This window comes from Sminthopsis crassicaudata, chromosome 1, assembly GCF_048593235.1.
Source record: "Sminthopsis crassicaudata isolate SCR6 chromosome 1, ASM4859323v1, whole genome shotgun sequence".
Classification (NCBI taxonomy): Eukaryota; Metazoa; Chordata; class Mammalia; order Dasyuromorphia; family Dasyuridae; genus Sminthopsis; species Sminthopsis crassicaudata.
In genome coordinates this window covers 448490778-448518569 of record NC_133617.1, presented here as the reverse complement: position 1 = coordinate 448518569, position 27792 = coordinate 448490778, and the positions used below count along the sequence as shown (strand labels likewise).

At 36.5% G+C, this 27792-nt stretch overlaps 1 protein-coding gene across 6 annotated transcripts in view; it reads right to left on the bottom strand.

The window, feature by feature from the left end:
- APBA1 (amyloid beta precursor protein binding family A member 1) overlaps positions 1–27792 on the bottom strand; it is a 279256-nt gene that overhangs the window by 37856 nt on the left and 213608 nt on the right. For 5 of the 6 annotated variants that reach the window (XM_074280722.1, XM_074280721.1, XM_074280720.1 and 2 more), the window contains one exon: positions 7027–7122. The exons of the other annotated variant lie outside the window; for it this stretch is intronic. In XM_074280722.1, coding sequence (XP_074136823.1) covers positions 7027–7122 — 96 coding nt within the window. The remainder of the gene's footprint in view (positions 1–7026; positions 7123–27792) is intronic. 6 annotated transcript variants of the gene reach the window in all.

The following is a 27792-nucleotide window of genomic DNA, read 5'->3' as shown; positions in this document are numbered from 1 at the left end:
TTTGGAAGGTATCTATGTTCTATGGGTTAAAAAAAAAATTCCATTTTCTGAATGTCAGGAGTGACTCCAATTGCTAGATTTGGCCAATGGCAAAAATACAGAGTAACTTATATTCTGAAAAATTGGAATTTCCACTAATAGATGATTGGATATTAGTATGACTACAACAGCAGATTAAGAATTTCCACAGGGGAGCAGCTAGGTGGCACAGTGAATAGGGCATCAGACCTGAAGTCAGGAGGACCTGAGTTCAAATCCGGTCTGAGACACTTAACACTTCCTAGTTGTGTGACCTGGGCAAGTCACTTAACCTCAATTGCCTTAGCAAAAAAAAAAAAAAAAAGATTTCCACAGGGAAGCAGTTGTTTAAAGATTAGGTTAATCACCATCTAATCACCCTGCTGTTTTCTGGGGTTCTTTATTCTCTTTCTTGTTTCATCAATCAATTTATTTTATTTGTAAGTCACCCATTCTTTAAATCATTCCAGCATAGTACCTTAAAATGAAAATACAACAAAGGATAAAGAATGAACCCCTGAATTCTCCTATGCCAACAGCTCAAATGAAGACCTCTACATAGAGAACTCACAGGAGAATGGGGTAGAATGACTTGGAAAACCATCAAAACTTCCAAAATACAATTGATATGCCAAATGGTCCTCACTGCATCAATACTTACCTTTTGGGCCTTTTTTTTTTTTTTAATTGTTTTAAGAATAAGCCTGCATGTTGGAAAAATAGAGAATTTGTCCTTCAGTAAGGAATTTAGTTCTGTGATTTCAGTAGTATTGAGAAATGTCAGGTGAGGAAACTCCCTCTACTAATGTAGTATCTTCTCTGTGACTTTTGGTTTTAGAAAGTTGTCTAGAGCATAGAGGAGTTAAGTGACTTGCAGGTGGTATGTGATAAAAAATGTTTATTGAAAGGAATAGAATTGTGAAAGTAATATTTTTTGATTGTAAACTCCTTAAAGTCAGGGATTATCTTTTGCCTTTTTTTTTTTTTTTGGTATGCCCACAGGCTGGCATGTAGTAGGTATTTAATACATCTTTACTGATTATTAATTAAACCTTTAACCTTTCTATGCTGGGACTGTACTGGGTCCTAAATTCATTATAAGGTATTCATCTTGTGAGAGACAGCAGAAACCAGCTTTCTGGGAATAAATGTCAAGGTCTGAATAATCTCTGATCTGGGTCTGATGGGGGATTGAAACTATGTTCCCTTTAATCTGTAAAATTATCACTCTAAAATCACCCTTTTGATCTGTAAAAGAAGGTGAAGAGGATAAAAGGAGATAGCCCAAGATACAAATAATTAGCAGGAAATTCCTTAGTAGAGGTTAAAGGAGATAACTTGAGACACGAATGATTAATAGAATTTTAGAAATTCTTGTCTTATTTACAAATCTCTCCAGAACCTCTTGGATAACATCTCTATACAAACTTTGTTTTATGACCCTGATTATGTATAAAATGAATCTCCAAAATTGTTTTCCTTGCACTTGGTCTCCTTGCCTTGAGCCCGCCAACTTTGGTTCTGGCATCCCCTTTCCAGGCAGTTTGGCCTTTCTCAACCTAGAGGTCAAATGCCTGTCTATCCCTTTACTATCAATAAAGACTTTGTTTTAACACAGCATTGAGTAGCGAATTCATTCCCTAATCGGACCTGCCCTTTGGTATTTTGGAAGAGAAGAAAGCATTGAACCATCTTTCCCTTTGATACTCATTGTCCTTATCAAAGAGAGATTTCTGGTCTTCCAGACTCCAGAGAATCTATGAGAGAGCATATCCTCCTAGCTGGCCTTTTCTAAGGCAAATCATCCCCCAATCCCCACTAAGAGCCAGATCCCCATTCAAATTCAGGCTGAAAAAGCCTTCAAAGTAATTTCATTCAATTGGGAAATTCTGATGTGATCAGCTCAAATTGTGCCTCCCTCCCCAAGATCTGCCCATAAAATAGGCTTTTGCTCATTCATTCTTGCAGAATGTCCAAAATAGTATATACTTTGCCTTTTTGGCATAGCTGCCAAGATTCCTACCCGATGTGAAGACATTCTCTTCTCAGTGTTAACACCTCAGTTTATCTCTTTGCCCAGGATTTCTTTAGGACCTTTATCTTTCTGCCAGGACTTTGTCACTCAGAAGTCAGTCTTCTTAGCAAAAGCTGACTTCTGCAGTGCCAACAATAAACTTCCTTTTGCTAGTCTAATATTTTGGGTTCATGAATTCTTTCACATTGGATCTGCACGGACCAAAGACTGGTTCCCACAACTCTCAGCACTGCCATTAACTGCATCAAGTCTAAACACTTTCTTATTGCAGGAAGTGAAGTGGGAAAGAAGGATAAGGATACCAAGGATATTCATTTAATTTCTTGGTAGCGTCTCCTCATCTGGAATATGGGAAAAAGGAGTATTCATCTCACAAGGGCAAAAAAGAATTAATTAGCTAACAACTGCACAGCATTTTAGAAAGGGAAATGTTAAATGTTATTTAAACTATTCCTGACCAAATTAATGTCATGTAATCTAACAAAATTTAGAAGAGTAAAAGATCTTCATGTTAATCTTGAAATGTATAACATCTGGCAACTCATTAGAGGGAACTTTTCATGGAATGTGTTCATTATAATGAAATGGCTCATTATACCAAATGTAGAGTCTGAATATTCCTAAAATGCCTTTCTTGTTTGGAGAAAGGTAAATTGTATTTCAACCTAAGGGATAAGCCCAGAGGATGAGAAACTTGGAATGATGGCTATTGGCCACCAATGGAAAAAATACATTTAAGGAAACCTCCAAATGGAGAACTATAGAAGAAAGGACCATCAAATAATGAAAAGTCTGTTACACTTATGTGACTTTCACTTAATCAACAAAGAATAGTAATACAACAAATATGTTATTTAACTTTGTTGAGATTAGAGCAACACAGCCAACATAATTCTGATTGACCTGACAGTCAGTTAAATAGCTCCAAAAAAAGGACTGTCCTTTTTGGCAAGGCTTTTAAATGCAATTTATGCCCTTAAGGTACATGGCTATCTGACTGAGATGTCTACTATGCTCAGTCAGAATGGCTCAGCTTCTAGCTATATCCAATTACCCAACCCAGGTCTGTTTGGATATCAACTGAACAAAAGAATATTATATTGAATTCTAAATTCAAAAAGTGCCTTCTGGTTACAGATCTGAATACAGAAAGAATAATTCATTCTACAGCTAACCAAACATAAAAAAAAATCATTTTAGAAATATAGGATGTTTGCTGACATTTTCCTATTTCTATCTATAAGTTCATGACTAGATCATGTCTGGGCTAGTTAGGTTGTGCAGTGGAGAGAGCAGAGTCAGGAAGACAAATTTAAATCTGCCCATATACCCATTTGCCTTAATTTCTTCATTTGTAAAAATGGGGATAATAATAGCCCCTATTTGACCACTATTTTTCTTGTGAGGCTAAATTCAGATAAGCATATAGCATAGTACCTGATATAATATAAGTACAATATAAGTATTATGATGACAATTATATTTTCTAGACTCTGAATCAGTGCTTAATTTTTTTTTTAGTGAACTAATATGTACTTTCTCTCCTTTCATACTAGAAAAAAAAAAAAGAAAAGAGAAAAAGAAAATCCTCCTAAGAAATTTGCACAGGCAAGCAATACAAATTCCCATGTTGGTCATGTATCCTGAATCTATAATTTCTCTATTAGACAGTAGGTAGCATGCTTCATCTGTATATGTTTTTAGGGAGAAAATAGTTTTCTTAAATTTAAAGAATGGCTAGTTAAATGCATGCATACATGGAAGGTTTTATTTTTTTAAATCATTTTAAAAGGTTTTGTTATCCGAAGTTGAATGTTAAGATGTCTGATTAGCACTCTTTTCTACAAGGTGAGCAGAGAGAATGGGATCACCTAACCCTTAGTAGTCAAGTTCAAATCTAATAAAGGTAATAAACTCCCAGATCAGAGAAAGCCAAAGACTACAGAGCAATCTTCTTCCTAGGAATTTTCCAGAAGGCCAACTGAAGGAGTTGCTGGAAGGCTTATAAGGATACTCATCTGCATATTTGCATCTAATAAACACTTGCCCCAAAGGTTTGCAGCCCTTTCAAAAAATTATCAAGTTTTGATTTGACTACTGTCTCTGGGGCAGCCATTCTGGATTCTTCACTCCATTTCTTTATCACTTTATCATGCATTATAAATTAAGTATGAGGCAAAAAAAAAAAAAAAGGGGAAATTGAGCAAGTAGGTTGGCGAAAGAGCTATCAGACCCAATCCCAGGCCACATCATCCACAATTTAGTATGTCCTGCTGTACAGTGAAGCATTTTGCAAACCTATGTAGCACAATGGGTTGTACTATATTTGAAAAGTCTGTTTGATAATTTAATTCCAATTGTTTTTAAAAAGCAACATTCTTTTTAAGGAAGTGGGTAATCTCCCTACAGATACTTAGTTTTTATTTTTATTCCATTAATGCAGGAAACTCCAGGTGAGAAATTTCCTGTCTCTAGATAACCTTGATTGCATGAAACAGAAAAGCTTTAATATAGACAAAATCAATGCATCTAGGATAAAAAGGGAAGCAGTTGAATGAGGAAAAAAATCTTTTTGTTATATTTTTCTGCTAAGGGCTTGGTGAACAAGATATATTTGGAATTTATATTGCAAATAAAATGACTAAAGTGCTCAGAATCTTTTGACCCAGATATGCAATAACTGAGTTTATATACCAAGAAGCACAACAATAAGAAAAAAATTTCTACATTCACTAAAATATAGCAGGACTTTTAGGGATAGCAAAGAACTGCAAACAGTTCCCCTCAATTTGGGAATGGCTAAACAAATTGTAGTACATGAATATAATGAAATATTATTGTGTAAAAAATGATGAATGCAATGAATCCAGAGAAGTAAGGAAAGATCTATATGATCTATATGATACAGAGTAAAGGAGGTAGAGTCAGAAAACAATACACAATGTAACAATGTAAACAGAAAAAAATATTATACACACAAATCCAAAAGTGAATGTTGCAAAATTATAATGAACAAGCATGACTCAAAATAAAGGGAAATGAGAAGACACATCCATCCAATCACTTTGCAGAGGTGAGAGATTCACAAGTGTTACACATATACTTTTTGATGTATCAATCAGTTGTACTAAGTTTTTCCTTTTTCTTTTTTTTTTTTTTAATTCTTTAAAAATATTATTTGTTATGTGGGATGGCTCTCTGGGAGGAAAGGGAAAAAAATGATGGGGGAAACTATGGTGACATAGACAAACAAAAATAAATTTTAAAATTACTCAACCCAATTCCCCCCTAAACAAAAGAAAATCCCTACACCCATGAAGATTCTCAAAGTGCTCTGCAACTTATGGTTCTAGGAGCAGTGGTCCTCAAACTTTTTAAATAGGGAGCCAGTTCACTGTCCCTCAGAGTGTTGGAGGGCCGGACTATAGTAAAAACAAAAAACTCACACTCCGTCTCCGCCCCTCAGCCCATTTGTCACAATCCGGCAGGCCTCATAAACTTCCTCAGCAGGCCGCATCTGGCCCACAGGGCCGTAGTTTGAGAACCCCTTATCTTCCTGAGTTCAAATCTTGCCTTAGATCCTTACTAGCTTTGTGACCCTTGGCAAATCACTTAACCCTATTTGTCTCAGGATAAATAAACTGTTAAATAAACTGGAGAAGGAAATGGTCAACCACTCCAGTGTCTTTGCCAAGAAAACTCTAAATGGGGTCAAAAAGATATGGGGTCAAAAAGATATGGGTTAGAATGAAGTGACTGAACAACAACATGAGAGGTTATGACTTTCCCTATGTTACAGATAGGACTTGAACCCAAATCCCTATTCACTAGGCCATGTTGTCCCTCATGAGTAATAGTTACTGATGGTAAATATATTATATATCTCTTTATATATACATAAACAGCATGCATTAATTTCCTTAGTAAAAGGGAAAAAAAAACATGATACAATCATTTATTTTATATTTTAAAATTTCAAACAAATATTCTCTGTGTTAATTAGATGACTGAAATATTTAGAGACAATTGAGCTCCCACACAGATGATGTCAGAGCTCAGTATCAGGTTACTAATAGATGCAATGAGAGGTATTTTATTTCATTATTAGGAAGAGGTCACATACCAATGAGATCACAGGCCTATCCATAGGAGTTGGAAAAATAGTAGGTGCTGACCTGTACTGGTCAAGGGTTTCCTCTTCTGGGAGCTCCTTAAACCAACAAAATTACAAGTCAAGTACCTATCCCCAATTTTTGTAGAGTGGGCAATCTCTAGAGTCCTTTAAGAGGAAGTAATGACCTAAAAATTCTAATCAAAGAGGGAATTCCTTGGGGAGGAAACACTCTAGCAAACCTATACTAAGAGTCATAAAAAGTTGCCTATAAGGAAGTTTTATACGACTTGCCTAAGATCCTACACAGTAATATGTCTTCTTAACTCCAATTTTGGCCTACCATCCATTATGACATGCTGTCTTTATTTAGCCTAGGCTCTTTAAAAAAGGTTGAGTCAGCATTCATCTTCATCTTTATCTTCATCATCATCCCTTAAAATGGAAGTAAATACATATGTGGAAGGACTAGCTGTGGAGCACAATTTATTGAAAAAGGCAAGAGAAGACATCAGAAAAGCCAAGAGAGTTGGTTTTTTTGTATTTGCTTTTAGAGCTATACCAACCCTCTCACCCCAGACAATTCTCTAAATTAGACTAAGTTTTGGGAAAGCTTCCTCTCAACTTGGGGAAGGAGGTTTCCTCTCTAAGGAGTTCATACTCTCAGTGAAATCACAAGAACAGAATAACCAAAAAAGGCATACATTAGAGAACACATTTAATAGCCATTCCCCCCCCCCCCCCACCATAAATTGGTTTTGTAATCTATAAGAGAGGGAATGGAAAAAGGGCAAAAAAATCATGAAAATGAACTAGCATAGAAAGGCAGGAGCCTATGGCATTGACAATGGCTATGCTGTACCTCTTTGTTACTGGAGGATTCTGCCAGGTCATCTTGCTGATGCTCTCTGCTGGATGATTCAGCACCCCGGGGTGAGGAAGAATCAGGAGATGGAGACTGGACATAGTAAGGAAACAAAATCAGGGACTCAATGAACCTCTGATTTTCAGGAGTAGTAGAGAGCTCTAAGAAATGCAAAACTTAATTGTGTAAACTTAAAAAATATTTTTATATACTGATCATTTCTCTGAGTAGCATGACTAGTATAGATAGAAGAATGAGATTCAGATACAGCTGGTGAAAGTACCACCTCTAATATATACAACTTTTGCTTGTGATCAGAGGCAAGTTACCCAATCTCTCCAAATCTCCAGGCAACTCTTTAATTCTGCATTATCCTAAAGGACTAATGATGAAAAAATGCCTTACACCTCCAGATAGAGAACTGATGAACTCTGAGTACAAATTGAAATACAAGTTTCTTTCTCTTTTTTCCTTCTACACCTCCCTCTCTGTTTTCTTTTTTTCTTTCTTTTTTTTTTGTTAGAACATGAAAAATGTGAAAATTTGCTTTTTGTGACTTCATATTTATAATGGATTTTGTATTTCTCAAGTTCTCAATGAATGAGGAAGGGAAAGAACTTGAAACTGAAAATAAAATTGAATTAAAAACCCCACTACTATTAAATTGCAGATCTGCACTATTAGAGGGCCATTTTTACCTGGTATTCCCTGCAAAGATGAAATCACACAGGGGTCACCCAAAATAAACAACCATCTACAAAATAAAAAAACCTCTTCCAGAAATGAATGCACATGCATAATCTATAACGAAACTGCTTACTGTTGGGAGAAGAATGCAAGAAGGGAAGGATAAAATTTGGAGTTCAAATTTTTAAAAAGCCCACCTGTTAAAAATTGTTTTAACATGTAATTGGAGGGGAAATGGAGCATTATTTTTAAAAAGAAATTAATGTAAGAGGCCTAATATTTTTCAGCTTTTGTTTCAATGCTTGTCAATTTTTCCTGAGAAAATTTTAGACTTTCAAGTGTGCCAGAAATTACTAAATGAAATATTTTGAAGTTCAAACTTTAAGCCAGAGAGGAAAAAAGTTTGAAAAGTACTACAAAAATATAGTACTTTATTTACTACTGCTTATTAATAACTTAGAGTCTCAATGATCCCAGTCTGATCTTAACTCAATGGAGTAATCACAAAGAAAAACTCCTTAGAGAGGCATTAGTGATAGTATTTTGCCTGGAAAAATAAATTTCCCATAAGGTAATGGTGCTGAAGAGGTATGAGGGCAACTGAGCAGAAGGGGAGACTCATTAAGTGAAACTATAAATGTAAGATCTCTTTAACAGTCTGCCTCTCTAGAAAGAAGAGGGGACAAAACCTACAGAAAAAAGATGTGACAAAAATACAAATCACAATTTAATAGTGCAGCCAGAGTTCTTTGTCATGAGATTTGGATTTTTTTTTTCCTCATGTGCTCTATCTACATGATTTTAGAAATAGAGATGATGTTCTTAAATCGTAAGAATATAATAAATAGAGATGATATTCTTAAATAGAGGTTAAGTTCTTAAATGTTTACATACAGGAATGAGATTCACTGTTTTGATACCAGAATTTGGATGGAGAGATGACAGGCAAACAGGACAATCCTACTGAATATTCTCCTAGTTAAAGGTACATCAATTAAGTCACAGATGACTTTTAAAGAAATCAGTTAACATAATTTTTAAAAAATATAATGTATAGTAAAAAAAAATATACAGTAGCTAGGTGGCACGGCCCTGAAATCAGAAAGACCTGATTCAAATTCAGCCTCAGATACTTAGTACCTGTGTGAGCCTGGGCAAATCACTTAACTCTGTTTGCCTTAGTTTTCTTATCACTCAAATGAGCTGGAGAAGAAAATGACAAACCACTTCTATATCATTGTCAACCGCTCCCCTCCCCCCCAATTGGGTTACAAAGTCAATCTTAACTGGAACAATTGAACAAAAACAAATTGCATGTTGTCATATTAATTTTAAGTTGATAGCAGTGTGTGTGTGTGTGTGTGTGTGTGTGTGTGTGTGTGTGTGTGTGTGTGTGTTTAAAATCCAGAACTATAATTTCATCAAGTGGGAGGAATTCCTAATGTGGAAAACTTTTCTATGCCTTTACCCACAGGATTATAAATTAGACATTTAGAGCTGGAAGGGACATACAGTTCACATAGTAAAACCCTCTTACTTTACAGACAAGGAAACTGAGGCAGAGAGAAGTGAACACGACTTTCTCAGAGATAAAGCTAGTAACTACCTGAGGCAGGATTTGAATTCAAGTTTTCCTGACTTCAAGTCCTGTACTCAATCACTGTGCCTTCATAAAACAAAAACTCTAAATTCTTCATCTGGTTTCTATTCATTGTTTATGCCTTTGCAGGGGTGGGGAGGGGAAGGAGGGGGGGGAGAGCTAAATGGTTATCATTTATATAGTGCTTTGAAGTTTGCAAAGAATTTTACAAATATCTCATTTGAAACCTCACAACAAGATTAGAAGACAAGTGTTTTTCTTATCCCCATTTTACAGATGAAGAAACTGAGGCAGAAAGTTTAAACAATTGCCCAGAGTTACACAGACAATTGTCTATGCCCTGCTTTGAATTCAGGTCTTCAACTTAATTCCTAGGTGACCAAACTATATAGCAAGTTGACTGGCTCCAGATCACCTTACAATGAAAAAGGCTCCCACCTAATGACAAGGGAAGGGGGGGGGAGGGAGAGGAGAGTACAGGGAGGAAGAAGAGGAGGGATATCAGGGTCCACTGTTTTGTTCTAAAAGCTTGCTGCAGTTCAATTAATGCTATGAACCTATTATATCAATTTCATTCAATTCCTTCATTTTATCAAACTGAATCTCAGAAGTTTAAAATGATTTTTCCAAGGTCACAGTGGTGATAAATTGCAAATCTATTCATTTGAACCCATTTCCTCTGACTCCAAATACAATGCTCAAGACTTCTCACTTGTGAGTTTCTTATCTTTAAAAATAGTGATAAATTTTTACTAAAATGTGGGGGTTGGTCTGCCTAACCTTTAATATCCTTTCTAGCTCTAAATATGGAAAGGAAAGCATTTTGTAAGCCTTATGCTGTTGCCATTACTGTTATTTCATGAGGATATCTGAAAGGCAGGGGCCCAAGGGTGGGAAGATTTGAAGTTCTGTTTTGAACTTCTAGACTACGAACAAGAAACAACCAACCATCAGATGCTACCATCATTCCTAACTCTTACCTGCACTCAGTCTCTGGGTTCACAGTGCTAATATCTATTAGAGTAATGTAAGAGATAGATATTGATAGTGAAAGAGGATGATGAAGGGAAAGTTCTATCTCCCTTAATTTAAGTAAAAGAAAACATGTTTCTTTCTATTCTTGGTCCTATGGGTTTGGAAATGTAAAAAAGGATAGGCTAAAAGTAGGAGAAAGTGGTAAGGAATGCAAAGTTGTGTTTGTCTGGGGGTTTTAAATTTGTTCCTTTTCTAGCAATTTTAGTTGTAAGCCCAATTCATTGGCCCTCTTTTTCTCTATTTTATGCAAGTAGGCCTGTAGAGATATAAAACTTCTCTTATTACTGCTTTGGCTGTATCCCACACATTTTGGTATGATGTCTCATTATTGTCATTTTCTTGGGTGAAGTTATTAATTATGTCTATGATTTGCTGTTTTACCCAATCATTCTTTAGTATAAGATTATTTAGTTTCCAATTATTTTTTGGTCTATTTTCCCCTGGCTTTTTATTAAATGTTATTTTGATTGCATTATGGTCTGAAAAGGATGCATTTATGGTCTGAAAAAGATGCATTGGAATGCAAAGTTGTTAGGGGAAAACACCCATTTCACTGGGTGGCAAGAGATAAAGAGGACAATCAAAGATGAAAGTCTGTTGGCAACTGATCATATATTCTGCAATAGATATAATGTCAAGAATGAGAAGACTGGCAAAATTGAGTAAGGGGAGGGTTAAATTGAATAGGGAATAGACTATGGGGAAATGTAGCTACTGAAAGGAATGTGTGTTGGCTTTAGAGGTTCAAGAGTCCTTATTTTGAGGTAGTAATATTCCTTTAAGGGCATCTAGTGGCAAGCTAGGCCTGGATTCAGGAAGACATTTTCCTGAATTCAAATCTTGGCCTTAGACACTTATAGCTTTGTGACCCTGGGCAAGTTATTTAATTCTGTTTACCTAAGTTTCCTCATCTGTAAAATGAGCTGCGCAAGGAAGTAGCAAACCACTTTAATATCTTTGCTAGGAAAACTCCAAATAGGATCAGAAAGTATAGGACAAGACTGAGAAAAACCTGAATAAGAAAATGGAGGGAGAGAAAATAAATTTCGGTTATTATTATTTTTTTAATAAAACAGAGGTAGATAGGGAGCCTCAGATATGGAATATTGCATGTATTTTCAGATGAGATTACTTTATTATCTGTTTGACTTAAATATTTTACTGTTACAAAAGAACTCTTCTAAAGTAAGAGTAATTTCTATAGATGGGTAATATAAAAAAACAAAATATACCATTAAAACTTTAAAAAAGAAAGAATGCTTTTTATCTAGATTGTGATATAGTTAGTTGAATGGACCTTGTCTAATGATGAATTCATTCAGTTCAGAGAGCTTGGATAAATATTCTGACTGGACAATGAACTCTAGAATTGAAGAAAATAGACCAGATTGTCCTTTAAAAATTGCACAATGGGGCAGCTAGGTGGTGCAATGTTTAGAGCACCAGCCCTGAAGTCAGGAAGACCTGAGTTCAAATCTAGCCTCAAATACTTAACACTTCCTAGCTGTGTGACCCTGGGCAAGTCATTTAACCCCAATTGCCTCAGGAAAAAAAATTGCACAATGCTTTTAATGAGTTTCCCAGTTTCTTCGTGGAATCAGAGAACCTGGATTTAAATTCCATCTTTGATAAATCACTTTAATTTCCTCAATCTCAGTTTCTTCATCTGCAAGAATGAGGAGATTGAATTAGATGACCTCTGAGTTTCCTTCCAGCTAGATGTGTGATTCTAAGTACATCAGAGTCCTTCTGGTGATGCTCCAGAGTTGGAAATTATGGAATGCCAGTTTTACCCAAAGAGGAGTTGGGCATGAGAACTGTGTAGAATTATATAATAGGTATCATTAATGAGGCAAACAAGTTAAATAACTAGAGGAAGAGATAGCTCATAAAGAGTCTTGGATGTTCTACTGATATTCCCTAAACCTCCAGAGATCTAAAGGAAGGCCCCTGGGAAAATCTATATATTTGCATAGCTTTTGCATAGAAAAGGAAGTATGGGTAGACTGAGATGTAGAAAGGAGGAACTACATTGATCAGGTCATAGATCCATTGAAATAAAAGTATTCATGAACTTAAAGGAAAGCAATTAGGTAATATAGTACAGAGGGTATTGGAGCTGGAGTAGGGAAGAGAAATATCCAAGCTCCTTCCTTCATCTGTCAGATCCTTTTTCATTAATGTAAAATGAGGGTAATAGTACGTACTACTCACAGGGTTGTTGTAAGGATCAAATGAGAGAATATGTATAAAGCACTATGCAAAACCCTAAAGCCCTATATAAATGCTAACAGTCAAAGTCCATTTTGCTAAATACAGTTAATCTCCATCTTTCTTTTTTCTTGAGTCAGTAGTGAGGGAAATAATGTGGGATAGTGGTTACCACTGACCAAGAGATTTTCAAAATGTGAGAAGTTAAGGAAGGTTAGGATTCACAGAACAACTAAGTGATCAATTGAAGCTTTGAGCAAACAAGGAATGGGGGGAGGGAACGCTAGGAAGGTACAGGTGGATTCAGCCAATCAGAAAGAGTCTTGTGGTTTTGGAAGAACCACAAACTTACGATAATAGTTATCCAGCCCAAACTAGTTGGGATCAATGACCTGACTTGACAAGCACTACTGTGTTTGCTTAATAGGCTAATTGAATATTAAACAACACACCCCATAGGAGGAGTTTTCTGCCATTTTTGAATACAGGATGTATGGGGGAGGGGAGGGAAACATATTTTATACATAAGGGGAAACACATGGTGGGAGTATCAGAAAAATTGTAATGGGAATGAAATGGACCAATCTGTTCTCTGGGCTGTGTCACACTAGCAAGTATAAAGGTTCTTCCATTTCTGTATTCAGTGCTCCCTCTTTCTGAAAGAGGAGTGGGGCTGGCTTCTGGCCAGAAACATTAATTCCTTAAGATTCTTCTTTAATAAATTTTCCTTGATATCTGATTTTCAGTGTCAAGAAGTGTTATTTCTAACACAATGAACATTCCAGCCAAATTAGGTTACTAATTATCTGTCCTATCTTCCATGCGTAAATTTAGGCAGTCCTACATGTCTAAAATGTCCTCCTCCTCCATAGCTGTACCTGTGGAAATAACTTCTTTTTCTTTAAGACTTGGTTCAGATATTTCCTTGAAGCCTTCATTAGGTCTTCAAATACAGTTATTTTTATCTTATAGACTGTAAACTCCTTGAGGGCAGGCATTCTTATATCCTCAGCCAATATATCCTCAGAGCAATATTCAAAATAAATACTTAAGAATTGTTTAAAACTACATATGTTAAGAATTTCAGTTTTCTGGATTCTCTTAAGAGCTTGCTCATTAGGCTTCTTGTGTATGATATCTGATTTTCCCCCCCCCCTCCCCTCAAATCAGCTAAAGAGATTTTTTTCTCAGTTATCTAAGTTTAAAAAAAAACCAAACAACTTTATAACATAAAGTAGTATATAATTAGTTATTTTTTGTCTCTGGGTAATGTTTGTGTTTCTGAAATGAAAAAAAAAAAGGCTTTATTAACTAATATACACACTACCTCAATTTAAACATTTATTTCAACAATTTCCTTCTATTTTCCTTAATATGGTAAAGTAGAAAACTTATCAAAGGCACTGTATATTATGTCACTAAATGATAGTCTAGAAATAAAGAAATTTTTATATGTATATCTTCACAATGAATGCAATTTGACATAATTTGAACATTCTAAGATAGCCATCTGTGAAAATATTTTAATGTTCTTATTCCCCTCCTTTAAAGAGAAATGTACTCCCATATAACCACAAATCAGAAAACCTTTCCAACTCACTTTAAAAGTATGAGAGAAAACCAAGAAAACAGATATATCACCTAGAAAACTTGGGATATACATGTACCTATCCACAATTTGCCAAGGTAGATGATGACAGGCATTTTCAACAAGGCGTTAAAAAAAACAAAAACAAAAACAAAAAATACAACCTAAACTCTTGAATGATTCTAAGCTTTAAAAGCCACAGTCTCAATTTAACACAATTTGATTATAAGTCAGTATATTAGTTCCATGAGAATGAGCATTCACTATCTAACAAATCAGTAGCTCCTTAAGGATGAGCACACAAAAATTCTTTTGATTCTTATGCTATGATTTGGTTTATTAATTCTGTGGAAGAAAATATTAAGATCATTTTTTAAAATGAGAGATTCAGTTGAAAAACCATAAATTCCTCTGATACCTACTACGGAATTTTGGGTGAACAAACAGATTCAGGGAGGTTCTCATTTATATTTATTTTAATTAGCATAACTGAAGCAAAAGGAACAACACAGCATGGGATTTGGGGCTACAAAATTGAAATTAACCTATTTCTGAATCAGGGGGGACAAAGAATATAGGGCCAACAAGAAGAAGTAATAATCTCTATAGCCTAAAAATTCTCATTCCCAAAGGAGATAGCACTTCTCTCCTTCCCTGAGACCTGTATATTTACTGTCATCAATTACTGCTGAAAAAAACGGGGAAGCCTCATCAAAACTCCTGAAATCTCCTTTTGTTTTGTTTGTATTATTGTCAACAAAGGAAATACAGAGAGCACTCTCATTTCAAAAGAAAGATGAAGAGAAAGTCTTTTAAATGAAAGCAGTCACATTATTTCTGATGCCCAAGGATCCACCTACCTTTCTTTCACAATACTCTAGCTGGTACATCCAAAAATTTTCCATCTTCCCCAGTGGTATTTATGAAGCAGTCTCAGCTTAAGTGTATCTGTTTGACTTTAGAGACTAAGAATAAACTTTTATCTCAGCACTTGCATGAGGTTTTGTTCAACATTGTCCATTATTGTCCCTCCCCTCACCCCCAGTGGTATTATATGCCTGAAATCAATAATGCAACTTGTAATTGGAGATGAGATGACTTCACATAGTGCCTGACCCATCCATATTAACTCTCTTTGTGACTTAATTTCCTGTGAAGTTGGGCAATAACTTCAGAGCAAGAGCATCATCATCTTCTGTGGCTCCTAGTTTGAAAAAAACCTGTTGTCTTGCTCTTTCCCGGTAGGGGTAAGAATGCTGTTCTGGGGAAAGTAGGCTCAACTTGAAGGTGTGTTCATAAATCTTCACACCTTCTTTGTAGAGTTTACAGGTCAATGTGTATGGAACACTTCAAATAGTGATAGTTAATATATAGATTGATTGTTTTTGCTAAACTGCTTTTTCTTTCTTTTTCATAAGGGATGGCTTTCTAGATAAGAGGCAAGGGAGAGATGAAGGATATATCTGGAGTCTAAGGAGATGCAAAGCCAAAATAATTTAGATAGTTTAGAGTCTATGAAATCCCAGAAGCACTGGGTTCTGCTTGCACAACAGGTCAAAAACTATTCCTCTAACACTGATGATCCTCAGCATCTACTGTGTGCCGATGATAGAGATATGAAAGAAAAGGGAAGAAAGTGCACCTGGATGAATATGACAAAGATAAGAAGGCCATTTCAACATTTCTTGAGAAGTGACAAAGAACTGGAAATTACAGGGATGCCTGTCAATTGGGGTCTGGCTAAAGAAACTATGATATATGTTCAGGATGAAATATTATTTTGCTACAGGGAATGATGAGCTCAATGATTTTAGAAAGCATGGAGAAACTTCTATGAAATAAGGAAGAGTGAAATGAGAAGAACTAAGAGAACATTTGCATATAGTAACAGTAGTATTATTTTAAGAACAACTTTGAGGAACCAAATCATTCTATTATAAATACTAAATTAATCTCAAAAATCCTATGAAGGAAAAATGCTATTTGAATTTAGAAAAAGAACTGGCATATAAATAAACACACACACCTACATACATGTTATGGGCCAGAACTATGAACTTGAAACAAAGGATTCTTACAAGGTACTAAGTCAGTGGAATTGATAGAGACAATAGTTATCTAATTTAGCATGGTTCAGTGTGATTGATTTAATCCTACGGAGATGTTATGGGCCAGAACTTGAAACAAGGTACTAAGTGGAATTGAGGAGACAATGGTTACATCTAGTTTAGCATTGATTTAATCCTACAACAAATAATGGTTTCCTAGTGATGTAATGATTGGCATATAAACTAGAAGCCTCAGATTCAGAGATTCAGAGACAAGCAGTCAGAAGGCTGGAGGCTGAAGGCTGAAGGCTGGAGCACAAACCTTTGGACTCAGGCAGATTTATCCTATCTCATACCACCTTGGTGGCAGGCTCTCCTCCGCTTCTCCACTGATACCAAGAAAGACTCCTGAAGACCTCCAGAAAACTAGCCCAGCCCCAAGTGAAGAAGATAAGACTTTGAAAGAGATAATAAAGGATTTGGACTTTAACACCTTGTGGTGATTACTGAACTGAAAGAAAGGCTGCTCCCAGAGAGTCCTAGGAAAACCTCAACAGAGAACATTACATTTTAAAGAGAATTTACACACACACAGACACACAATACACAAGTGTAGATATGTGTGTATGTGTAGCCATCTCAAAGTTTGGGATGGGAGGGAAGGGAAAAAAGAGTCACGTGATAACTTTTATATTTGAAAAGAATAGCAAATTGTACATAAAGGATTGGCAATTTCAGGTGAAATCCTCTATTTTTCTTTCCTATTTTGTTATGGAAATGCTTGTTTTATTTTTTAAGTTTAGAATAAAGTAAGTAAAAAACTAATTTCTTGTGGTACCTGGAATTTCTCAGTGTCACCTATAGATGTGACTGAGGGCCATACTATTTCTTGACCTGAATTAGAAGGAACTCATAGAAAAGAAGAAATGATTTACATTTATAATCACAGCAATATTATTTACAATGAATTTTTGTACTTGAATTCCTATTGACTATTCCAGTACCTACCATGGTACATAGTTAAAACAGATTTGCTGATTAAATGATTACTACATATATGACTTTAGGCAAGTCATTTTACTTTTTTGGATCTCAATTTTCTCTTCTATAAAATGAGATTGCTGTGGTTGTTTTTCCTTTGTTCTTGAAGAGGACCAATGACAACAAGAATTGGATTTAAGTAAGGAAGAGTTATGCAAAGTGATCAGCCTCACTCTCCTCCAGAATCATTGGAGCCTAGTAGAATAGAAAGGGTCAAGACAACTGAGAAGTGAGCAGTTTCTCAGGATGCTTTGGGAGACCTTGCCCTTTTTAATCCAAGTCTTTCCTATGTGTCAGTTTGAGTGAACCAATGCCCATTCAATGATTAAAGGCTAGGTAATAATTCAGGAAAATATGGTATAGCTTGCTTTCAGAAAAAAATCAATCTGGAAAAGAAAGATACTGAGAGTAAAATGAAGAGGTCAGACTAGATGGTCTTGGAGGTTCTTCTTGTTCAATCAATGATTTTAGGACTTGTCTGTTGCATGTAGAACTATGCCATGTGGCGCTAATGAGAAGAAAAACTGCCAGAGGGCAAATGGGAAAATAGATAAGAAGCTGTAGAGGGCTGGAACTCTGAAAAAGTATACTTAAATTTAGGTCAGCAAAGTACTTATCAGTTAATTATATACTTAGTACTTAGTATGGTGATATAATGGTTGCACAGGCTCAATGTGTTGTAGGTATTTAAATATTGAAATATTTGCTGGAAGTATTTAAATACTGAGGTAGTTAAGGGAGCCTCAGACACAGAATACTCTCTCAGCCACAGCTCTCAGCAAGAGCTCTCAGCCATAGACACAAGAGAAGATGCCAGATTTCAGACTCCATCTTTGACAAGCCCTGTGGCAGCTCTCCTGCCTCCTTCACTCTTCCACTAAAACCAATGACTCAAGTTAATCCTGAGGTCCTCCAGAGAGCTAATCCAGACTTTACATTTTGGTGACCAAATGTGGGGTTCTAGGTGAAGTCCTATACAAATCAGCTCAATTTTTAATCAGAAACTCCAAGGCTTTGTAAAGCAGGGCACAACTCTGCTCGACTGACAGAATCTGCAGAGTTCAGTGGAGAAGTGACCCAGAAATAGGGTGAGTATAAAAACAGACAAGCAGGAAACTTTGGTAAGGTAAAACTTTTTGGTAAAACTTTTTGGTAAAAACTTACGGTTTTTTTTAAGGTGAATTGAGCCAAATACTAAAAAAAAAAAAAAGTCTTCTCTACCCCAGGGGAAGCATGTAGAATGCATAGTTAAGTTAATAAAGAAGCAAGGTTTGTTGATAACATCGAAGCAGATCAATGGATTCTTAAATATATTAGAGTGCATGTCTCCTTGGTTCTCTAAGGAAGAAAAATTAGAGCCAGATATGTGGAAACTAGTGGGAGAGCAACTAATTGAATATTATGAAGCTATGAGTCCTAAGAAACATTTCTTATGTACAATATAATACAATTGGCTTTAAAGAATCCCATAAGTCCTAAAATAAAGAAAAAGTTTTAATGTGGACAGCCTTAAAAGGAAGTGTGAGGAGAAAGAGGAGGAAGGGGATGGTACTAACAACGAAGCTGGAGGAGGTAGCCAATTAGACCAAGTTAATACTAAGATGAAAGAGTATGGTGCTTCTCACTTTCATAGCTCAGTTTAAACTCCACCTAGGAGCAAGCACTTTTAGGGCATTTCCCATCTCCCGATCCTACCCCCTCAATTTCACCTTCTGAGTGGAAGGAGGAGGAGGAGTGGGAAGGGCAGTGACACCATCAGCACCGACCATACAGAAGAGTCAAACTCTTCAAGTCAAGAAAAAAGAAAATACACTCCTTTTAATCTGAAAATGATCAAAGATCTGAAAAAGTCTTGCATTCTTTATTGGGTCTATATTGTCTTATGTTAAGATAGTATTAGAGAATTTGGCATATGAAATTTTAACCCCGAATGATTAGAAATCTATAGCAAGGACATATTTAGAATCTGGACAAAACTTGTAGCTTTTTGAGTATAAAGAACTCTGTAAAATACAAGCCCAATAAAACAGTCAACCTGGAGTTAATATATACCAGTCACCCCTGACCAACTAACAGGTGTAGGTCATTATGCAGACATTACAAAGACATTATGCTCGGATTAATTACCCTTTGACAGCATATGAACAAATAGCTTCTGCTGCTATCAAAGCATGGTGCACCCTCCAAGGAAGACGCCTTCACGAAAATAGCACAAGGTCCAAATAAACACTTTGCTGATTTTGTGGAACATCTGCAGATAGCTGTCATATGAAATATTGGTGAAAATGTAGCAACAGAAATTATGATAAGACAACCTGCTAAAGAAAATGCTAATGAGGTTTGTAGAAGAATTATACTAGGACTACACAAGGATACTCCTTTAGATGAGACATAAGATACTGTGCCACAGTGGACACAAATACCTTTTATACCCAGGCTATGATGCAGATTTCCCAAGAACTGAACATGAGAAGGTAGGGTCCTTTTTGGAAGAGACTTCCAGAGAGACTCATCAATATTTTCAATATTGTAAAGTAGGGCATTTGAAAGCTCACTATTGGCATAAAGATAAAGTGAAAAAACAGTGTGGGAGAACAAGACCCAAATCTTATGTCCAAAATGCAGAGGCTTCCATTGGGCATTAGAATGTAGATTGACTCAGGGAAATGAGAAACAGGGTCCAGCTCCAGGGACCCAGGCAAAAAACACTTGGGGCATGACAGCAATCAATGTTACACCCAGAGAGTCTCTAGAAGTTCAGTACTCTGACATGATCAATCAGCCAAGAAGCAACCTGATGGAAGAAAGGGATTACAATTGGGGAGAATAGAGCTGTATGCAGCTAGGACTACTGAGATATCCCTTGAAAAGGTGAAATGTGTTCCTGTCTGGCCTATAATCCATTCCCTTCAGGCACAATAGGCTTGACCATTTCAGCTCCTGAGAGTGCTTACAAAACAGAGTCCATCCATACACTGATTTGAGAAACTGGGGAATGTGTAGATAATATCCAAGTCACTAATACATGTGTGACTTATCATCCAGGAGAAGTAGTATTATCAGGTTTACTGATATAGATTCCTAATAGGCAATCTGGTGATATTTGCCCAGATTTTGACTCCCACCATCAGATTCCAGGAATATTCTTGACAGCAGCAGTTATAGCTGACTGACCTATGCTCACTAGCATTAGCATTAATTCTTCCATTAAAAGAATTGGTAGACACTGGTACAGATCATACAGTCATTAGAGATGCCAGTTGGCCCAGTCATTGGCCAAAAATTAAGGTAGACAATTATATGTCTGACATAGGAGGATCAATAGCAGCTGAAGTTAGTACTACCCTAGACAGGCTCCTTTTCAATATTTAGTATATCCTAAGGTTCTTATAGTACAAACACTTTTTTTAAGAACAGAAAAGTTGAACACCTTAAATGACTTTCAGAAATTGATAGGGGATACCCAATGGATACGTTCAGTGTTAGGCTTAACTACCTGTCAATTACAACCATTATATAACATTTTAAGGAGCGACACTGCTTTAAACTTGCCATGCCAGCTTACAAAAGAAGCTCAATAGGCTTTCAAAGAGGTTGAACTGGCTTTATCCAATGTGGTTGAAAGAATTACTTAAAAAACCCTTGAAAATATCAGGTTTTGCTATAAAAGAGGCACCCATAGCAGTTCTTCATCAAGGACACAGTTTGACAGAGTGGGTGAACCTCCCAGCATAACCAAAACAAAGCCTTACTCCTTACCCAGAGCTTGTGGCTAGAATTTTATTTAAATGAAGCAAGTGAGAAAGCATCCAGGTAAGATTTATATCTTGCATGCCCACTCTCATAGTGGACTTTCAGGCTCTAATTTTCATGGAAATTCAAAGGCAGATAGTCTTCTAACCATGTTAGTCAATACTTCTTTATTTCAGGCAGCCCAAGAATCTCATTTTAAATATCATCAGGCTGCTAGAGTTGTAATTTTGCAATTTGGGATAACAAAAGAGGAAGCTAGGAGCATAGTAAAAGCTTGTACAGCTTGCCTTTCTTGCCATGTACCTATGTTCCCTGCAGGGAAAAACCCTCATGGTTTGAGACCCATTGAAATTTGGCAAATGGATGAAACCCATTATAAATCTTTTGGTCATCTGTCTTTTATCCATGTTGTAGTAGACACTTTTTCAGGATTTACTTTTAAAAATACCAGCAGCAAAAGATTCAGTCCGAGTGGTCACTGAATTCCTTATACAAGCTTTTACAATCATGGGCGTGCCACAAGCAATAAAAACAAGTAATGAACCTGCATATACTTCTAAACATTTTGCACACTTTTGTGCACAGTATCAGATTTTACATACCAGTGGCATACCCTTTAATCCTCAAGGACAGGCAATAGTAGAAAGGAGAAACAGAGATATCAAGATGCTCCTCCAAAAATAAAAGAAAGGGGGAGCCACAGGCAACTCTAGAGAACTTTTAAATTTAGTTCTCTATACTATTAATTTTTTGATTTTTGATAAAGATGCACTAACTCCAGCAGACAGGTTTTATAACCTGCCAGAAAGATAATGTCCAATGTGAGCAGCTCCACTATCTTTAAATAATTGCCAGGTGATGTGGAGAGACCCAGAAAGTGGTGAATGGAAGGGACCAGATAGGTTAATTGCTTGGGGGAGAGGGTTTGCTTGTATCTCTACAGATGGAGAAGGAATTGGATGGGTGCCAACGAGAGATGGAGAAGATCCTTGAAACGAAAAAGATCTAAGAAAACTCAGGTGGTTCTATTGCTGACTGTGCCCATCATTGAAAGAGCATGGCAGTTATGGCAATTGACTCATGAGCATCAAAAATTATTGATAAGACTTGCAGGACTTGAAAAACCTGCAGGAATCATTGGATTCCCTGAGACATGATAGGAGTGTTGTAGGACTTCAAAACTTCAGGAACCATTGGATTCCCTGACACATGAAGTAATGGACAATAGGTTGGTTTTGGACTATCTCTTGGCTGCTTGTTATATATCACTATGCTAACAATATCTGCTTTGATTCCTCATTTCCCTTTGGTGTTTTCTTCTCCCTTCCTGAGAAATCAGGGAGGGAGTGACCACCTGTGTTCTAAAATAAAAAAAAGCAGGAGATGTAGAGGGCTGGAATTCTGAAAAGGTGTACTTAAATTTGGTCAGGAAATACTTAGTACTTAGTATGGTAATATAATGGTTGCAAATACTCAATGTGCTGTAGTGATGTAATTGTACTGAGGTATTTGTGTCTCAGACACAAAACGCTCTCTCAGCCACAGCTCTCAGCCACAGACACAAGAGAAGACACCAGATTTCAGCCTTCATCTTTGGCCAGCCACATGGCAGCTCTCCTGTCTCCTTCACTCCTTCACTAAAACCAAGGACTTGGGCTAATCCCGAGGTCCTCCAGAGAGCTAATACAGACTTTACAGAAGCAAACCATGAAACAAAGGAATTAGGAAATCTCTCCTGGACAATGTGCTGTAGAAAAATGGGTAGAGCTCAGGAGAAGATGGTAGTAGAGAGATTTTCTGAGCAATGCTAATCTCCTTGAGGCCAAGGAATGTCTTTTGCCTTTCTGTATTCCCAACACTTTGTAGTGTCTGGCACTTTTTTTTTCCTGCGGCAATTGGGGTTAAGTGGCCTCAAGGAGATTAGCATTGCTCAGAAAATCTCTCTACTAACATCTTCTCCCATCCTGAGCTCTATCTGTTAAATAAGGGGTTTGAACTAGAAGGCCTCTGAAGATGTTTCAAATCCTAATTTTATGATTGTCAGCAGAGAGCATCTATCCATTTTTCTCTTTTGTACCCATTCTCAATAGAGAATAAACATTTTGATTTGACTTCATTAATGCCTGTATATCCCCTACCACTTTAAATTTTTTTAGCCATTAATGGAGACCATATTTTAATGGAGACCCTCTTCTCATCAGACTTGGTAAATAGCTATACTTGGATTCACAGGCCACTTAGTAAATGGCTACTTAAGCAATTATCTTCTATGTTGTCAGTTTTGTTGCAGTTCTTTGAAAGACTCTAATGTTACTCTCATTAAAGACTTGAACCTCTCAAATGTATGACAAACAAAGGTTCTAAATCTTCTGGAAATGATAAACAAATGCCAATCCAAAGCCCATACTGACAAGCCAGCATTCAGGTATCTTTACTTTTCTCTTCTCTTTTAAAGTTCATTCAGTATCTGAAACCTGCTTAATTATTAAAAGGAGTCTTCTCCACTCTCTTATCAATAATAGATGAAACCTGGGATGGAAAACTTGAAACATGAAGACTGTGTTTTTATAGAAAGTTGGAATAGGAATTAAATGAAGGTAAAAAGAAGATCATAAAATTTAGAGCTGAAAGGGACCCTTTGAGATATATATATATAATCTAGCCCTCTCCTTTACAGATTAGGAAACTGAAGCACAGAAAAATTTCATGATATTCCACACTGGGATTAAATAACAGGCCCAATACAGCAGCTGCCAGGCCTGTATTCTTTCCATTACATCATGATGTTCCACAAAAAGAAATGTGGTAAAAAAAAACTTCTAGGGGTAAAAAAGAGAACTTCTATTTAGAATGGTGGCAATCTTTGATGTTCCAGACTTACTTTTTTTTTAAGAGAAGAATTTCTACTTAATTAATGGATCATTAGGCCAGTGAACAATTCTTCTAAAACAGCCACCTCCTTTATTATCTATTTATATGTCTTTATACATATATATACATGTATTACATATTATACATACACACATATGTATATACACATATATACTATTATTAGATATTATGATTAAGTATCACATTTTTCAATCAATCTAAAGTAATTAATTAATAAATCTTATTCTTTCACTACAATATCCAACATAATAAGAGCTAGTGTAGTAAGAGCAGGGGATCAGATGTCAGAGGCTTTGGATTCAAATCTTCTTCAATGTTCTTTCTGTTACTTTCAACCTCTCTGAGCCTCCATTTCCTCATCTTCTAAACGAATGGTTTAAACTAGTTTCTGAGATCCCTTTTGGTTCTAGATGCTCTCCATTAAATCATAAATTCCTTGAGGTCAAGGACTGTCTTGTGCCTAGAGTTTAGCATGATATCAGTACAAATTCAGTGCTGGATAAATACTTACTATAATAAGATGTTATTATTTTTGTTTCTCTAACATTTAGCTTTGTAGTTTATCTTCCTGTCTTAATAAATGTCCCCTGAATATTATTTTATATCCATGTCATTACCTACTTAAGAATCTATAAAAACTCCTTGGTCAATATTTTAGAAATTTAAGACATTTCTGGGGCTGACCTCACAATGTGAGCTTCTTTATAACAAATCCAATTTAATCTAAAATTTTAAGACACATCTTGGGATAGAACTTACCAATCTGCTCAAAATATAACAGTCCCCCTTAGGCTACAGATGAAGTGGAAATGAGACCAGATATCTTAGATTCTTCTCATTATGTTAAACTCTATTAAGGACCAAACTGAAAATCAATCAGTTTTGAAAAACGGGGCACCAGAAGAAGAGACATTTGCTATTAACAATTTGCAACTAATATCAAGCTACTTTTTTTATTCTTTTTGCTCTGCTGACTAGATGCAAAAAAACCGTAACGATTGTCTAAACTTTTCTGGAGAAATCTGTCATCAGTTTGAAACTAGATATGTGGAATGAGTCAGTCCACGGGTAGTATAGAATCATCCAAATAGGAGAATGAACTTGATCTTTTAAAAAGGTCCAGATAAGGTCGACCTTCATTGCAATTAAACTGGGGAGATTCATCCTTAAGACAGTGAGTGACAAAAATGGCACAGTTAAGATTTGAATACATGTTTTCTGATACACTGAAGGGTTGATTTCAAAGACTGGTATGTTCAAAATCTGGCATTGTCTGATTGTCTTCATCTATAAAATTAAGATGTGGAATTAGAAGTATGAAGTTAGAAAGTATGGGTTAGAATGTACCTCAGTAGCCATCTACACCAACACCTGCAGGCTAAACCAGGCCAGCTACCTCTTTATTTCTCTTGGAGCCTTTGGAAGAAGGAGTTTTGACTAAGTTATCATCTCCTGAGTGTGTGTCTTGATCTTCCTTGTCACCATAATAACTTTCAATGGTCAGAAACTTTTTCTATTGTCTGCATATTTTCCTAGCCTATTACTCTGCTTTTAACTCTTTGTTAAAGTAGGGCTCTGTTTCCAGGGTGGAGGGTGCACTGTCCCCAGCTTCAGGGCTATTGTGCAGCTGTTTTCAGAGATCCTTCTGGGGACAAGACTCTTTTCTGCCCTGGAATTGTTAGAAGTGTCCCATATCCACTGTAGCTGTAAGACCTAATGTGTTAAAATAACAGAGTACTGCTTTGCTGAAGTGGTGCTCACTTGGGCCTGTGCTATAACTGCACACAAGGCTCTCATCCTGGTGCTATAGACTCTCTTCAGTGACCTTACAAGTCTTCCCTGGTGCCCCCAGGCAGCATGGTCTGGAAGCCACCATTGCCACTACTAATTTGGAGGTACGCCTCTGACACTGGGACCTAGGTTGGGACTGGGGCTAGCCTGTATGTTGTGCTGGGCTGCCATCCTGGTTCCTTAGACCTTTTAAGATGACCTTCCAAGCCCTCTCTGTTGTCTCTGAGCTGAGAGGTATGGAAGGCACCGGTTGGAGTCTGGCCAAAGCTGGGGCTGGGCTGGGCTGGGGCTCGGGCTCAGGCTGAGGCTGGGCTAATGCAGGCTGCATTGGCACTGCATGCTAGACTCCCACTCTGGTGTCACAGACATTTTCTACTGATCTTCTAAGTTGTCTTCAGCTCATAAATATTCTATTCCATTTTTTGAGGTGTTCTGACATTCTAAAATTTGTTTAAAGTCATTATTTAGAGGAACTTGGAGCAATTTGGGGGAGAAGTTGGGCCAGTTCTTGCCTTTATTTTGCCATCCTGGCTCCACCTACACCTCTCATTAGGCTGAAAACTATACTTCTATATCATTTCCAGGTGGACTTTCTTGTGGCTTGTATTTGCATATTTGAGATTGTATTTTTATCCCCTGGCACTCAGCACCATGCCTGATACATAGTAAGGGCTTAATAAATTATGACTAACAGTTTTTTCAATCAATCCTAACATGACATGGACTTTACCATCCATCCTAGCTGATCTCTGAACACTCTCACTCTCCAGTTTCTTTAGGTCCTTGAACTGAACAACTATCATAACTGGATAAGATATGATAATGCCCAAGTATAGGGACAGTATCTTCTTGTAAAACTTTCCAGGATGGGCATATATGTGCCTTCATAGGAATGGGTACCAGAGTTACATGGGATAAGGCAGAAGTGACTTGTGACCCTTTTGTTAATAAAAGCTGGTTCACAAAATGCCATTCAGATTCCACAAACTTAGCATTTTGTGTATGGATTAATGAAAACCACATTTATACTCTTTTTGCCTCCTGGACATTTTTTTATTCATATATAGAGAGTTAACAAGTCATGGCAGGAAAAAAACCAGTAAAACTTTTTTTTTTTTTTTTTTTTTTTTTTTTTTAGGCTGAATGAGAGAGAGAATAGAAACTACCACTTTCAGGAAAACCTATATAAAGTGTAATTAAAGTATTTAAAATATATATGTCCTTATCCTTTTTCTCATTCATCTTTCAATCCATTTACCCTAAATAATAAAGAATTAGTATTAACAATGGAAGGTGTAACTTCTTTTTACTTTGTTTTGTTTTGTTTTTGCTGATTAAAATATAACTTTCTCTATTTAGTACTTAAAAGACTTCTATTAACAGCACTTCAACCTAATTTGCTATACTTATTATATATTACAATAATTTGTGCATTCTTTGGCTCAGTCATACTTGCTGGTCCTTACTCTGATTTGGATTTTTATGCCTTTATATAGGCTGTTCTTCCCACCTTTAACTCATTCCCCACCATGTACTCCCTCCCTTCAGACCTCAAATATTCTCAAGCTCTGTGTTTACATGAGCACTTTTCCAGCTGTTAATGCATTCAGCAGAAAATGACTTTAAATATATTATTGAGAGGTATGTTGTTCCCTAGGGAATGCAATTTCCTTGAGGGTTGGGACTATTCCAAAAAGTCTTTGTATTCTCAGCATCGAGCATAGCACACACATTAGGAGCTTACTAAGTGCTTCTTGAGTAATTGTTGAATAAATTCAATGCCTCCCAAATAAACTCTTCTGTATTCCTCAAAGTTCCCAAATCTTTCAAGTTTTATGAAGCATCTACTTCCCACTTATTAGCCAAAGCTATGATAATTTCAACTCCATGATCCCACCCTCTGGAGAAATTTTCCAGTCAGAAATCCAAGTTATATCAAACCCTGAGACCCACCCACTGTGACTGTCTTGGGTCCCATTTTGCTATGTCCTGTCAGAAATCCCAGTCATATCCCTAAGGTTAAATTTTCCCTATAAATCTAGTTTAAGGCTCATGCTGTTGTGCCACAGTTTCCTTTTACTGTTCTGCCTCAGTTTCCCTAAATTGGTCTGCCTCAA